A 16,067-nucleotide genomic window follows, 5' to 3' on the forward strand; every position below is an offset into this window, starting at 1 on the left:
TGCTTCATTGAAGGCCCCCAAGAACACTGCAGCCTCCATCATTCTTAAATGGAATACGTTTGGAACCACCAAAACTCTTCCTAGAGCTGGCAGCCCAGCCAAACTGAGCAATCGGGGGAGAAGGAACAAGTGGTGACCTCGCTGACCAAGAGGTCAGAGAGGTGACCAAGAACCTGATGGTCACTCTTGACAGAGCTCTAGAGTTCCTCTGTGGAGAACCTTCCAGAAGGACAACCATCTCTGCAGCAATCCACCAATCAGGCATTTATGGTAGAGTGGCCAGACGGAAGCCACTCCTCAGTAAAAGGAACATGACAGCCCACTTGGAGTTTTCCAACAGTCACCCAAAATCTCTCAGACCATTAGAAACAATATTCTCTGGTCTGATGAAACAAAGATTGAACTCATTAGCCTGAATGCCAAGCGTCACTTCTGGAGGAAATCTGGCACCATCCCCACTATGAAGCATGGAGGTGGCAGCATCATGCTGTGGGGATGTTTTTCAGCGGCAGGGACTGGAAAACTAGTCAGGGTTGAGGCAAAGATGAACGGAGCAAAGCACAGAGAGATCCTTGATGAAAACCTGCTCCAGAGCACTCAGGACCTCAGACTGGGGCGAAGGTTCACCTTCCAACAGGACAACAAGGCTAAGCACACAGCCAAGACAACGCAGGAGTGGCTTCGGGACAAGTTTCTGAATGTCCTTGAGTGGCCCAGCCAGAGCCCAGATTTGAACATCTCTGGTGAGACCTGAAGATAGCTGCGCAGCAACACTCCTCATCCAACCTAACAAAGCTTGAGAGGATCTGCAGATAAAAATGGGAGAAACTCCCAAATAAAAGGTGTCAAGCTTGTAGCGTCATACAAGACTCGAGGCTGTAATCACTGCCAAAGGTGCTTCAAAGTACTGAGTAAAGGGTCTGAATACTTATGTAAATGTCATATTGTAGTTGTTATATATATATATATATATATATATATATATATATTTTAGCAAAAAAAATCTAAAGCCTTGTTTGTGCTGGTAGATATATATATATATACACACACACACACACACACACACACACACACAGTGGGGCAAAAAAGTATTTAGTCAGCCACCAATTGTGCAAGTTCTTCCACTTAAAAAGATGAGGCCTGTAATTTTCATCATAGGTACACTTCAACTATAACAGACAAAATTAGGGAAAAAAATCCAGAAAATCTCATTGTAGGATTTTTAATGAATTTATTTGCAAATTATGGTGGAAAATAAGTATTTGGTCACCTACAAACAAGGAGGAAGACATACAATGGAAGACATACAAGACCACTGATAATCTCCCTCGATCTGGGGCTCCACGCAAGATCTCACCCCGTGGGGTCAAAATGATCACAAGAACGGTGAGCAAAAATCCCAGAACCACGCGGGGGGACCTAGTGAATGACCTGCAGAGAGCTGGGACCAAAGTAACAAAGCCTACCATCAGTAACACACTACGCCGCCAGGGACTCAAATCCTGTAGTGCCAGACGTGTCCCACTGCTTAAGCCCGTACATGTCCAGGCCAGTCTGATGTTTGCTAGAGAGCATTTGGATGATCCAGAAGAAGATCGGGAGAATGTCATATGAAACCAAAATATAACTTTTTGGTCAAAACTCAACTCGTCGTGTTTGTAGGACAAAGAATGCTGAGTTGCATCCAAAGAACACCATACCTACTGTGAAGCATGGGGGTGGAAACATCATGCTTTCGGGCTGTTTTTCTGCAAAGGGACCAGGACGACTGATTTGTGTAAAGGAAAGAATGAATGGGGCCATGTATCGTGAGATTGTGAGTGAAAACCTCCTTCCATCAGCAAGGGCATTGAAGATGAAACGTGGCTGGGTCTGTCAGCATGACAATGATCCCAAACACACCACCCGGGCAACGAAGGAGTGGCTTCGTAAGAAGCATTTCAAGGTCCTGGAGTGGCCTAGCCAGTCTCCAGATCTCAACCCCATAGAAAATCTTTGGAGGGAGTTGAAAGTCCGTGTTGCCCAGCAACAGCCCCAAAACATCATTGCTCTAGAGGAGATCTGCATGGAGGAATGGGCCAAAATACCAGCAACAGTGTGTGAAAACCTTGTGAAGACTTACAGAAAACGTTTGACCTCTGTTATATACCCTTTGTTGGCAATGACAAACTATTGAGAAACTTTTGTTATTGACCAAATACTTATTTTCCACCATAATCTGCAAATAAATTAATTTTAAAAAAATCCTACAATGTGATTTTCTGGATTTTTTTTCTAATTTTGTCTGTCATAGTTGAAGCGTACCTATGATGAAAATTACAGGCCTCTCTCATCTTTTTAAGTGGGAGAACTTGCACAATTGATGGCTGACTAAATACTTTTTCCCCCACTGTATGTATGTATGTATGTATGTATGTATGTATATTTTTATTTTTATCTACCTGCCACAGTGGCTGGTGGACCAAAAAGTGATTTGCCCTACCCTTACTGTGTTTTGTGAAAACTCTGATTACCCCATTGTGGCCAATTCAATTGCGGTCACTGTTACCGGTTTGGTAACAGAGTGAAGCGCTTTAATAACTTAATAATTCATAAACAAAATAGTTATCGGTAAAAACACTAACTTTAATAGTGTTAACTATAACACTATTAAATATTATTATTTAATAATGTTAACTATAACTACATTTGTAGGTCTACCTTTACTTGGTACTTCTGTGAACTCTCATAATCCTTCCTGAAAATATCTTAAAGATACGTCGGTTTTTGGTTAAAAAAAAAATGACAAGACATTAGGCAACATTTCTTAAACTTACAGTAGGCAAATACTTTCTGAAAAACGTAATATAAAATGTTGATATTAATTGTCAGGGGCCGTTTCTTCAACATTATTGTGTTGGTGTATTTTTAATATCTTAAGATGTTTTCTAGTATACTTTTTTAAAGACCCCTTTCCCCATCTGAGTGACCAGAAATCAAAGCCATTGCTTTTTACACATTTCTGGGATGTAACACGGTTGAAAAATGTATCTATGCCTTAATTTCCCCAAAATATAGACTCCTAGCTTTCATTTGAAACCAAATTTGAAATGATCTTATAAACTTCACATTGCTGCTCATGGGTCCTATTACATGCAAATGAAGAGAAAAAAAATACTATAGGCCTGTCTTGTGTTAAGGCAAGTGTTACATCACCACATTGATAGCAAATGTGATGGGACCACACAATGAGCAGAGCACATTACAGTACAACAGTGATCTGGAGGGTTTATTCTGTTTGACTCGTCTTGCGCTCACTCAGCTAGCCTAGATCGTATTAGTTACATGCCAAGGAGCACCATCAACTATGGTCGTGGTCTTTCTTACAGCATGGCATGCAAAGCAAGGGAGCTCCCCTCTTCTACTCTCACAGAAAGATATTAAATGAAAGCTTAGAGAATGATGAATGGGATGAAAAAGCATGTTTTCTCCGTGTTCCCTAATGTTTTACCTTGGGTCATTTCCATGTAAAAATTACCCATGAGCACCAACATGTGAAGTTCATAGTCGTATATCAAATTGGGTGTCAAATGAAAGCTACGGGTCTACATTTTTGGGAAATGAAGGCAGAAATACAGTACCAATAAAAAGTTTGGACACACGTTCTCATTCAAGGGTTTTTCTTTATTTTACTATTTTCTACATTGTAGAATAATAATGAAGAAAACTATGAAATAACACAAATGGAATCATGTAGTAATCAAAGAAGGTGTTGACCAAATCAAAATATATATTTGAGATTCTTCAAATGAGCTTTCATGAGCTTTGCACACTCTTGGCATTCTCTCAACCAGCTTCACCTGGAAGGCTTTTCCAACAGTCTTGAAGGAGTTCCCACATATGCTGAGCACTTGTTCACTGATTTTCCTTCACACTGCAGTCCAACTCATCCCAAACCACAATTGGGTTGAGGTCAGTTGATTGTGGAGGCCAGGTCTTCTGATGCAGCACTGCATCACACTCCTTCTTTGTCAAATATCCCTTACACAGCCTGGAGATGTGTTTTGGGTCATTGCACTGTTGAAAAACAAAATGGGGATACCTTGTCAGTTGCACAACTGAACACATTCAACTAAAATGTGTCTTCCACATTTAACCCAACCCCTCTGAAGCAGAGAGGTGCGGGGGGCTGCCATAATCAACATCCACGTCTTCAGCGCCCGGGGAACAGTGGCCAATGCTCTAACCACTAGCGCAAACCAGATGGGATGGCGTATCGCTGCAGAATACTCTGGTAGCCATGCTGGTTAAGCGTGCCTTGAATTCTAAATAAATCAGTGTCACCAGCAAAGCACCCCCACACCTCCTCCTCCATGCTTCATGTTGGGAACCACACATGTGGAGATCATCCATTCACCTACTCTGCGTCTCACAAAGACACAGCGGTTGGAACCAAAAGTCTCCAATTTGGACTCATCAGACCAAAGAACACATTTCCACCAGTCTAATGTCTATTGTTCGTGTTTCCTTGCCCAAGCAAGTCTTTTCTTATTATTGATATCCTTTAGTAGTGGTTTCTTTGCAGCAATTCAACTATGAAGGCCTGATTCAAGCAGTCTCATCTGAACAGCTGATGAGATGTGTCTGTTACTTGAACTCTGTGAAGCATTTACTTGGGCTGCAATCTGAGGTGCAGTTAACTCTAATGAACTTATCCTCTGCAGCAGAGGTAACTCTGGGTCTTCCTTCCCTGTGGCAGTCCTCATGAGAGCCAGTTTCATCATAGCGCTTGATGGTTTTGTGACTTGGCTGACCTTCATTTCTTAAAGTAATGATGGACTGTCATTTCTCTTTGCTTATTTGAGCTGTTCTTGCCATAATATGGATTTGGTGTTTTACTAAATAGGGCTATCTTCTGTATATCACCCCTACCTTGTCACAACACAACTGATTGGTTCCAATGCATAAAGGAAAAAAATTACACAAATTAACTTAACAAGGCACACCTGTTAATTGAAATGCATTCCAAGTGACTACCTCATGAAGCTGGTTGAGAGAATGCCAAGAGTGTGCAAAGCTGTCATCAAGGCAAAGGGTGGCTACTTTGAAGAATCTCAAATCTAAATTATATTTTGGTTTGTTAACACTTTTTTTGTTACTTCATGATTCCATATGTGTTATTTCATTTTTTATTTAACTAGGCAAGTCAGTTAAGAACAAATTCGTATTTACAATGATGGCCTACGAGAAGAACCAGACACCATAACACTACATAACGAGAAAGACCTAAGACAATATAGCATGGCAGCAACACAACGGTTGGTAGAAACATGGTACAAACACTATTGGACACAGACAACAGCAAAGGGCAAGAAGGTAGAGACAAAAATACATCACACGAAGCAGCCAAAACTGTCAGTAAGAGTATCCATGATTGAGTATTGGAATGAAGAGATAAAACTGTCCAGTTTGAGTGTTTGCTGCAGCTCGTTGCAGCAAACTGAAAAGAGGAGCGACCCAGGGATATGTGCGCTTTGGGGACCTTTAACAGAATGTGACTGGCAGAACAGGTGTTGTATGTGGAAGATGAGGGCTGCAGTAGGTATCTCAGATAGGGGGAGGGAGGCCTAAGAGGGTTTTATAAATAAGCATCAACGAGTGGGTCTTGCAACGTGTATACAAAGATGACGAGTTTAAAGAGGAGTATAGAGTGCAGTGATGTGTCCTATAAGGAGCATTGGTGGGAAATCTGATGGCCGAATGGTAAAGAACATCTAGCCACTCGAGAGCAACTTTACCTGCCGATCTATAAATTACTGCTCCGTTATCTAGCATGGGTAGGATGGTCATCTGAATCAGGGTTAGTTTGGCAGCTGTGGTGAAAGAGGAGCAATTACGATCCAGACTATATCACATCCGGCCGTGATAGGGCGGCGCACAATTGGCCCAGCGTCGTCCAGGTTTGGCCGTCATTGTAAAAAATAATTTGTTCTTAACTGACCTCCCTACTTAAATAAAGGTTAAATGTAAAAATAAAAAATATATATAAAATAAAAAATAAGAGAAAACCAACTCTGGATATAACCTTAGCCTGCAGCTTTGATACGTGCTGAGAGAAGGACAGTGTACTTTCTAGCTGTACTCCCAAGTACTTGTATGAGGTGACTACCTCAAGCTCTAAACCCTCAGAGGTAGTAATCACACCGGTGGGGAGAGGTGCATTCACCTTACCAAACCACATTACCTTTGTTTTGGAGATGTTCAGAATAAGGTTAAGGGCAGAGAAAGTTTGTTGGACACTAAAAAAGCTTTGTTGTAGAGTTAACACAAAATCCAGGTTGATATCTTCACTATTATTCTACAACAAAGAAAATAGTACAAATAAAGAAAAACCCTGGATTGAGTAGGTGTGTCTAAACTTTTGACTGGTACTTTATGTTTCTCAACCATTGTCCATCTTAATAACATTTTGGCATGAGTAACTGTTTTTATTTCTGATCAAAGAGATTTCCATCTGGTGTCTTAAATAACACCTACCAGAAAAAGTCTTAAAGTATTAGAAATAGATCAAAACACAATCAAATTGAAGTAAAGACCCCTACCAACTAATATCAACACATATTTAGTCTGAGAAAGTATTTGCCTTCTGCAAATTAAAGAAACATTGCATTGTAATTCCATTACCAAAAACCTACATATATATATTTTAAGATATTTTATTTCTCTCCCTCATGAGGATAACGAAAGTTCAGAACTAACAAATAAAGGTAGATTTACCAATTGGTTAGTGTTTTTACTTATATACTTTTGTTTACAAATTAAGTGCTTAAAACTCGTAATTCTGCCTTTCTTCCATCTCTTCTCTCTCCAGTTAATCCCAGCTCTTACTGAAATATACCCATGAGCACGCTCTTTCCATTGACTGTAACCAGTCTCCGCACCCACTGAGCGCCCAAACAGACTGGTGACTGACCAAATCTGAACCAATCATAGATGTCTATGTTTCACAAGTTTGGACAGCACAGTGAAGCACAGTAGAGTACAGTAAATAAAACTATTTTATAGTTCAATACAGTATAATGTACTGTATTGTACTATATTGAACTCTACTCCAGGGTTTCCCAAACTCGGTCCAGTGTGTAGAAAACTACCCATATATAGCCTCCCGGGTGGCGCAGTGGTTAAGGGCGCTGGTTAAGCTGACTCCTGTGGCGGGCCGGGCGCAGTGCGCACTAACCAAGGTTGCCAGGTGCACGGTGTTTCCTCCGACACATTGGTGCGGCTGGCTTCCGGGTTGGATGCGCGCTGTGTTAAGAAGCAGTGCGGCTTGGTTGGGTTGTGTATCGGACGCCTCCGCCTTCAACCTTCGTCTCTCCTGAGCCCGTACGGGAGTTGTAGCGATGAGACAAGATAGTAGCTACTAAAACAATTGGATACCACGAAATTGGGTAGAAAAAAACGATAAAAAAAAAAAGAAAACTACCCATATATGCGAAGGAGGATATTGTATATTTCTACTAGAGGTCGACCGATTATGATTTTTCAACACCGATACAGATTTTTGGAGGACCAAATGAAGCCGATACTAATTAATGTGCCAATGTTTTTGTGTTTTTTTGTAATAATGACAATTACAACAATACTGAATGAACACTTATTTTAACTTAATATAATACATCAATAAAATCAATTTAGCCTCAAATAAATAATGAAACATGTTCAATTTGGTTTAAATAATGCAAAAACAAAGTGTTGGAGAAGAAAGTAAAAGTGCAATATGTGCCATGTAAGAAAGCTAACGTTTCAGTTCCTTGCTCAGAACATGAGAACATATGAAAGCTGGTGGTTCCTTTAAACATGAATGATGTCTGTGAGTATAACAGAACTCATATGGCAGGCGAGGAAGTGGGAAATCTGAGGCTTGTAGTTTTTTTTTAACTCAGCCCCTATTGTAGATACAGTGGGATATTGGTTATGTTGCACTTCCTAAGGCTTCCACTAGATGTCAACATTCTTTAGAACTTTGTTTGAGGATTCTACTGTGAAGTGGGGGCTCATAAGAGCTGTTTGAGCCAGGTGTCTGGCAGATTTTCACAGGATCTGAGGCACGGTCATTAGAGAGTTAGCTCTCGTTCCATTGCTTTTCTACAGACAATGGAATTCTCCGGTTGGAACCTTATTGATGATTTTTGGACATAATGATGGACATTATCGAACAAAACAAACATTTATTGTGGAACTGCGATTCCTGGGAGTCCATTCTGATGAAGATCAAAGGTAAATGAATATTTATAATGCCATTTATGACTAATGTTGACTACCCAATATGGCGGATATCTTTTTGGCTGCTTTGTTGTCTGAAAGCTGTACTCAGATTATTGCATGATTTGCTTTGTCCGTAAAGATTTTTTTTTTTTTAATCTGACACAGCGGTTGCATTACGGAGAAGTATATCTCTAACTCCATGTATAATAGTTGTATTTTCATTAACATTTATAATGAGTATTTCTGTAAATATATGTGGCTCTCTGCACAATCACCGCATGTTTTAGAACTACTGAACGTAATGCGCCAATGTAAAATCTGATTTTTTTAATATAAATATGCACTTTAGTGAACAAAACATACATTTATTGTGTAACATGAAGTCCTATGAGTGTCATCTGATGAAGATCAAAGGTTAGTGATTAATTTTACCTCTGTGGTTTTTGTGACTACTCTCTTAGGCTGGAAAAATGGCTGTGTTTTTCTGTGAGTTGAGTGGAGTGCAATGTAATCAGGTGGTTAGAGCTTTGGACTAGTTAACTGAAAGGTTGCAAAATTGAATCCCCCGAGCTGACAAGGTAAAAATCTGTCGTTCTGCCCCTGAACGAGGCAGTTAACCCACCGTTCCTAGAACGTCAATTGAAAATAAGTATGTGTTCTTAACTAACTTGCCTAGTTAAATAAAGATTAAAAAGGTGTAAAAAAAAAATATATATATATATAAAGTGAAGTGATTGTTAATTGTTAATCGATTGTTAATTAATCGGCCATTCCGATTAATCGGTCAACCTCTTATTTCTACCTTTGTGAACCTATTCAGGATGCACTATGAAGAGAATGACAATCATGTCTACAATTATGCTTTTCTGTGTAGTACAGATCAGGGATACATGATGTAATTCCACTACCATAAAACTCTGTTATCGGGTGTAAATCCACTTCACTTACTGTAGTTCAATAAACTGACACCCCATTTTTCTGAAAACATCTTTGTTTTTGGAAATCGTGGTCCATAAAAAAACAGAGATTTTACCGTAATTCTGTTACCAAACTTTGCATCTGCACAGTTTTTCCAGTAACTGTCTTGTCAATGCCATATTGGCCTAAGCTTAGCCCTTGATCATGACTCTCAGTTCCATTACATTAGACATTAGTCATTGGACTAAGGAGTCTTCTGTACAGGGGAGTTCTGTTAACTTCTTATGGCTGGGGGCAGTATTGAGTAGCTTGGATGAATAAGGTGCCCAGAGTAAACTACCTGCTAGCCAGGCCCAGAAGCTAAGATAAGCAATATTAGTAGATTTGGATAGAAAACACTGACGTTTCTAAAACTGTTTGAATGACGTCTGTGAGTATAACAGAACTCAAATGGCAGGCAAAAACCTGGGAAAAAATCCAACCAGGAAGTGGGAAATCTGAGGTTTGTATGTTTTCAAGTCTTCGCCTATCCAGTATACAGTGTCTATGGGGTCATATTGCACTTCCTACGGCTTCCACTAGATATCAACAGTCTTAAGAACCTTGTTTCAGGCTTCTACTGTGAAGGGGGAGAGAATGAGAGCTGTTTCAACCCTGAGAGGTAGCTGCGTTCCTTTTCCTTTCTAAAGACAAAGGAATTCTCCAGTTGAAACATTTTTGAAGATTTATATTAAAAACATCCTAAAGATTGATTCTATACATCGTTTGACATGTTTCTACGAACTGTAATGGAACTATTTTGACTTTTCTTCTGGCCTGCGCTTCATGAATTTGTGAACAAAATGTGCGAACAAAAAGGATGTATTTGGACATAAATGATGGACTTCATCGAACAAAACAAACATTTATTGTGGAACTGGGATTCCTGGGAGTGCATTCTTATGAAGATCAAAGGTAAGTGAATATTTGTAATGCTATTTATGACTTCTGTTGACTCCACAACATGACTGGTATCTATATGGCTTGTTTTTGTGTCTGAGCGCTGTACTCAGATTATTGCATGGTGTGCTTTTTCCGTAAAGCTTTTTTGAAATCTGACAGCGGTTGCATTAAGGAGAAGTATATCTTTAATTCCATGTATAACACTTGTATGTTCATCAACATTTATGTTGAGTATTTCTGTAAATTGATGTGGCTCTCTGCAAAATCACTGGATGCAGGGGCAGTATTGAGTAGCTTGAATGAAAAGGTGCCCATTGTAAACGGCCAGCTCCTCAGTCTCAGTTGCTAATATATGCATATTATTATTAGTATTGGATAGAAAACACTCAAGTTTCCAAAACTGTCAAAATATTGTCTGTGAGTATAACAGAACTGATATTGCAGGCGAAACCCTGAGGAAAACCTAAACAGGAAGTGGCTTCTATTTTGAAAACTCCATGTTCCATAGCCTCCCTTTGCTGGATTTAAAGGGATATGAACGAGATTCCTTTTCCTATCGCTTCCTCAAGGTGTCAACAGTCTTTAGACATAGTTTCAGGCTTTTATTTTGAAAAATGAGCCAGAACGATAACATCGCGTCAAGTGGTCACATGAGTTTTGCTTGCGCAACAGAATTCGGGCAGCCATTTCCTTTCCCTCTCCTACTGTGAAAGACATTTGCGGTTGATATATTATCGATTATATATTTTAAAAACAACCTGAGGATTGATTATAAAAAACGTTTGACATATTTCTGTGGACATAATGGAAACTATTTGGAATTTTCGTCTGCGTTGTCGTGGCCGCTCTTTCCTGTGGATTTATGAACATAACGTGACCAACAAACAGAGGTATTTTGGGTATAAAATCATCTTTATGGAACAAACGGAACATTTGTTGTGTAACTGGGAGTCTCGTGAGTGAAAACATCCGAAGATCAAAGGTAAACGATTAATTTGATTGCTTTTCTGATTTTTGTGACCGAGCTACCTGATGCTAAGTGTACTTAATGTTTTATCGTGCGATCGATAAACTTACAAACGCTTGGATTGCTTTCACTGTAAAGCATAATTTCAAAATCTGACACGACAGTTGGATTAACAAAAGGCTAAACTGTGTTTTGCAATATTGCACTTGTGATTTAATGAATATTTATTGTATGTAGCGCTATGCTATTCAGCGGTTGTTGATGACACTTATCCCGATAGGGGGATTGAAACAGGTTAACAATGCGCCAATGTAAACTGAGATTTTTGGATATAAATATGAACTTTATCGAACAAAACATACATGTATTGTGTAACATGAAGTCCTATGAGTGTCATCTGATGATCATCAAAGGTTAGTGATTCATTTTCTCTCTATTTCTGCTTTTTGTGACTCCTATCTTTGGCTGGAAAAATGGCTGTGACTAGGTGCTGACCTAACATAATCGCATGGTATGCTTTCGTCGTAAAGCCTTTTTGAAACCGGACACTGTGGTGGGATTAACAACAAGTTTATCTTTAAAATGGTGTATAATACTTGTATGTTTGAGGAATTTTAATTATTAGATTTCTGTTGTTTGAATTTGGAGCCCTGGACTTTCACTAACTGTTGTCAGGTCGATCCCGTTAACGGGATCTCAGCCATAAGTAAGAGCCCCGATTCTGTCTGAACATTAACACTCATCGCCTGTGGTATGATTTTGGAAGCAAAAGGACCTTATCTTTCATATCAGTGAGAAATAATTTTCAAAAAGCAAAAGGTTAAATTGATATGCACCTTTACAGAGTTAGGGTTCCCGCACAGCCATATTTCCATGTTACAGTGCTTATTTATGGAAAACAGTTGAAAGACAGGGTGGACTCAGGGGTCAGGTTAATGCAGAATTAACTCGTTAAATCTTGCTGCATTTTGTAAACGCAGATCTAAAATACTTAGATAAAATGCAAGATTAACTTTCTGCAAAACATTAGGAAATGTAGCTGGCTACATTCTATGATAAACATTAGAAATATGATAGCCATGCATCGTTTTTGCAAAAAGGACTGCTTATTCATTGGAAGCTCATTTACTTGTGTGGTTGCCAGCCCAATTGCATTGCACTTCTCGTCATCTGATTAAAATTAAGCTCTTTTCTGCCGAATGTGTTGCACCAATGTATTTTCTGTGAAGGAAAACTATTTGCATTCCCCAGATCACTCAATTTAAGCACTCAATTGACTATAAATACTCAAGTGAAATGGTTAAAACGCAGATAGTTTGCACTTGTGAAATTAAAATTATAAAATGTATCTTTCATCTCTCTCTGGGTTTTCAGAACTTTCCATCAATTCGCAAGTGGCCAAATCTCACTGGAGAAATCATCCGAGCGAGGGAAACAGTGTCCTTCTGTCTAAGTATGTGTAGCCCATGTATTTGATGCTGTCTGGATCAAAAGAGTATAACATGTTGCTGTCATAGCATTTGATTGATTGATGCCAGCAAGCATTTGGTCTCCCTTGATTAATTTTTTTATTTTTAATTAGCCAATCAGCATTGAGCTGAGCTCAACTATGGGTTGTCCAGGTGCAGCAAAACGCCCCCCAAGGGAGGCGAGTTGGGATTTGGCTTCAGACCAATCAAATCACTTGTCTGTTTCTAGTCTGCTTATGTTGATGTCCTGCAATAGATAGCTTGCTAAATTGGCCCTTTCCTAAGCCATGGATGGAGATGGGGATTTGGACTTGTAGTTTTGACTTAATTCTCTGTACAGGCCAATGATTAAGACAGTGTTTCTTATCTAACCATAAGTGAATATTTTGTGCCACTGGCCTGAGACGATTGAAGTTCAATATGTAGCCTAGCAGGCTCACATTACCTAGCCAGCTAGCTAACTTAGCTTGTTCATTGTTGCCCATGGGAGGAAGTCAGGCAATCAAGCATTTTAGCTAGGTAGCCTGTGACAACAAAAAATAAAAGTGTACTGTATCTGTATGAAAGATCCATAGACCGTTGACAACATGAAAGAGAGGAAGATGGCATTGGCGTTCAACTAGTCTATAAGTAGGGTGAGTCATCACCCACACACACACAGCCACATGATATTTTGCCAAATTGATTAGACTAATTGTTTTTGGTATCTTTAAAATTTGTTTTCAGTGTATTAAACTAAGCACATATAGCCTTGTTGATTTGATGATGTTTAAATGTTCAAGTTTAAATATTGCTGGAATAGCTGAGGCTGTGCTCCTGTTCTCTTTGTGCTGACTCTGTTTTTCTAAATCAGAAGTCGTTTAGTAAACTGTCGAAAACATTAACGTGCTTGACCATGCCGCAGGTGATATAGTTTGTATGCAATATTTGCTTTGTGGACTTCACCGGACAGATCTTGCTCTCCGGTTTTGTGATGAAACAAAAGTAGATGTAGTTGAATTCATTCCGCCACTGTGACTGTTGTCTTTTTGTTGCCACGGTCTTATTGTAGATCACGGCGGTGTGTGAACGAATGTGCTATAGAGTAAACAATGCCATTAACACAACAGAGGTTGTAATATGGCTTTTTAACTTACTTGGCTTCCTCTGTGACGCTACTGTTACTGTTTATATGGAGTATTTGGCTGTTTTGTCTTCCATAGACAATTCACCTTTAAGCAGAATATGTAAAGGTCCTTGGACTATAAGGACTAAAGTTAAGCTCCTTTAGTCCATTATTGGGCTAAGCCTAGGCCTAACTGTTGTAGTCACTTCAAAACCACAGGGCCAGAGATACTCATCATTGTGACAGGCCTATTTCACCTTTAATCTTTCAAATACTGACAACTACCATATAGTATACACATAGCCAGATATGTAAAAAAATCTGTCCAAGGAAAATGCCTACGACATACGCGTTCCCTCTCTGTCCTCACGAAAGGCGATATTGCGTAATGATGTCCCCCCTGAGATGCAATCATGTACCTAACGATCTGTTTAAACTGCAGGTTATGGTATTTTCCATCACATGAACAACAACACGTGGTCATTGGTTACATTTAAATGACAACTTATGTTTTTCCTGACATGCCACCATGTAAACCTTATCAGTGAACTTCGCATTCTACAGGTTTAGCTTAGCAGCTAACTTAGCCAGTTGGAAAACATTCTGCTTACCTTGGGCAAGTCACTGAGTTGGTTAGCATCCAGCAAAAGCTCCTCCAAACTCCGACTGTAGCGGTAGATCTCATCCGGAACGTATAACAGAGAACAGTGCCGTTTATCGATCAATTCAACATGACGATTGCACCGCCACAGGGGTATACACTGAAACATCACGGGGTGATGGCAAAATCCGTTCTTAAAAAATAGCCCGAAAAGACGTAAAATAAAAGAAACGGAAGGCGCAACTGAACACGGACAGCTACTACTCGAACTGAACTAGCTAGAATGCTTGCCAAACACCTTCTTGCTATTCGAACGAATTTTCAAAGAAAACAAACATCGAAACCACCTCCACAGGCGTAAATAAATTGCACTGGACACCATGGAATACATACGCTGTCTATCTCACTTTGAATAGTTGTAGGCACCTGATTTTCGCTTGGTTCTTTATCCTTTAATCACGTCGCCACTGGGATGTTAGTAGTTTTTCTAATCGTGTCCAGAAAACGATCACATCTCTGTTTTATTTCGTGTAACCTACTGTTTTCCTTGTCCCAGAGTTAATTTCCTCTCAGTCTGACCCGGAACATTCACTCCCTCATTCCAATCTGACGTCACCAATCCTAACCGCTCCCCCCTTTGTATATCTCCCTCCCCCTCTAGAAAAGTAGAAGCCAGAGAGGATTATAGATAGGCTTCTGATTCATTCTTCAGTTGGCCTACTGTACCTCAGCTCAGTGTTATTTTAGCCTGAAATCGCCTACAGTTATACATATCTTTTGACCTTTTTTTATACAGTTTATTCTGGAGTTTAGAGTAGGTAGGTAGAGTACAAATTAACTAAATAACATTTCAAAAATGCATTTCAGCATGGACGATTTTTTTTTAAATAAAGCATTTATCTCAAATGTCAACCTGTCTTTATGGTCTCCCTGTCTGAATTGAACATGTAAACCTGGGGTGCATTCAGTTTGTTTCAAAGTTTGATACGTTTGACGGTTTGTAGTGTACTGAATTACCAAAAGGGTGTGCATCATTTTTCAACCGCCTTTGAGGTAGGGCTACGTTTGCTCCCGTTTGGTGGGTGTGATGAAGTCTGGCCTAATCAATATGGGTGTGACCATCAGAAATCGCAAAACTCATGCAGCCCACATGCACAACCGCCCTCTGGGCCACAATCACAATGTTCTTCACTAGTCGTTGAGTATAGTAGTTTCGTTTGACTTGCACCGTTCTGTCATGCTGAATGCACCCAAATGTATGTCCATATATCAAAAGTAATGAATACAAATATAGAACCCATTTTCTAAATAGTGAGGGTGTAGCGTCTGAACTCAAGTCATTGCTTGCCTTTGTTAATCAGGCTTAATAATTAGTCTCCACTTGGTGAACATCTAGGTCAGTGGGTCTCAACCCTGGGGTACTTGTGCCCCTGGTGTTATATGGTATACCCACAGGTGATACTTGGGAAGACTCAAGAGCATAGGCATAATGATCAGTTGCATATGATGGGATACCTTGGGTAGAGCAGAATGTGATTAGGGTATACAGTAACCAAACATTTTGAGAACCACTGCCAGTTGACAAAATGAGAGCCTTGATAATATGATGGGCACGACTGACTTGCCTCTAATTTTCTTCTCTTATCCACTAAGAGGCGCTAGTGCCTACTTAATGACAACACTAGCACCCTGAAAAGAACGCTCACATTATGTCCACAAGTGGATGTAAGGCCAAAAACAATCATGCATGGTTTATGAAATTTAAAGGGGAATTTCACCCTGGCTTTGCCACGGCATATAGTCATTACTATATTAACAACA

The 16,067-nt window shown here is 39.7% G+C and overlaps 1 protein-coding gene across 2 annotated transcripts in view; it reads right to left on the reverse strand.

The window, feature by feature from the left end:
- Positions 1–14,826, reverse strand: part of LOC139381379 (leucine-rich repeat-containing protein 1-like) — an 81,025-nt gene extending 66,199 nt beyond the window's left edge. For both annotated transcript variants that reach the window (XM_071124862.1, XM_071124861.1), the window contains exon 1: positions 14,257–14,826. In XM_071124862.1, coding sequence (XP_070980963.1) covers positions 14,257–14,415 — 159 coding nt within the window. In that variant the 5' untranslated portion in view covers positions 14,416–14,826. The remainder of the gene's footprint in view (positions 1–14,256) is intronic.
- Positions 14,827–16,067: the final 1,241 nt, after the last annotated feature.

Source organism: Oncorhynchus clarkii, chromosome 23 (genome assembly GCF_045791955.1).
Source record: "Oncorhynchus clarkii lewisi isolate Uvic-CL-2024 chromosome 23, UVic_Ocla_1.0, whole genome shotgun sequence".
Classification (NCBI taxonomy): domain Eukaryota; kingdom Metazoa; phylum Chordata; class Actinopteri; order Salmoniformes; family Salmonidae; genus Oncorhynchus; species Oncorhynchus clarkii.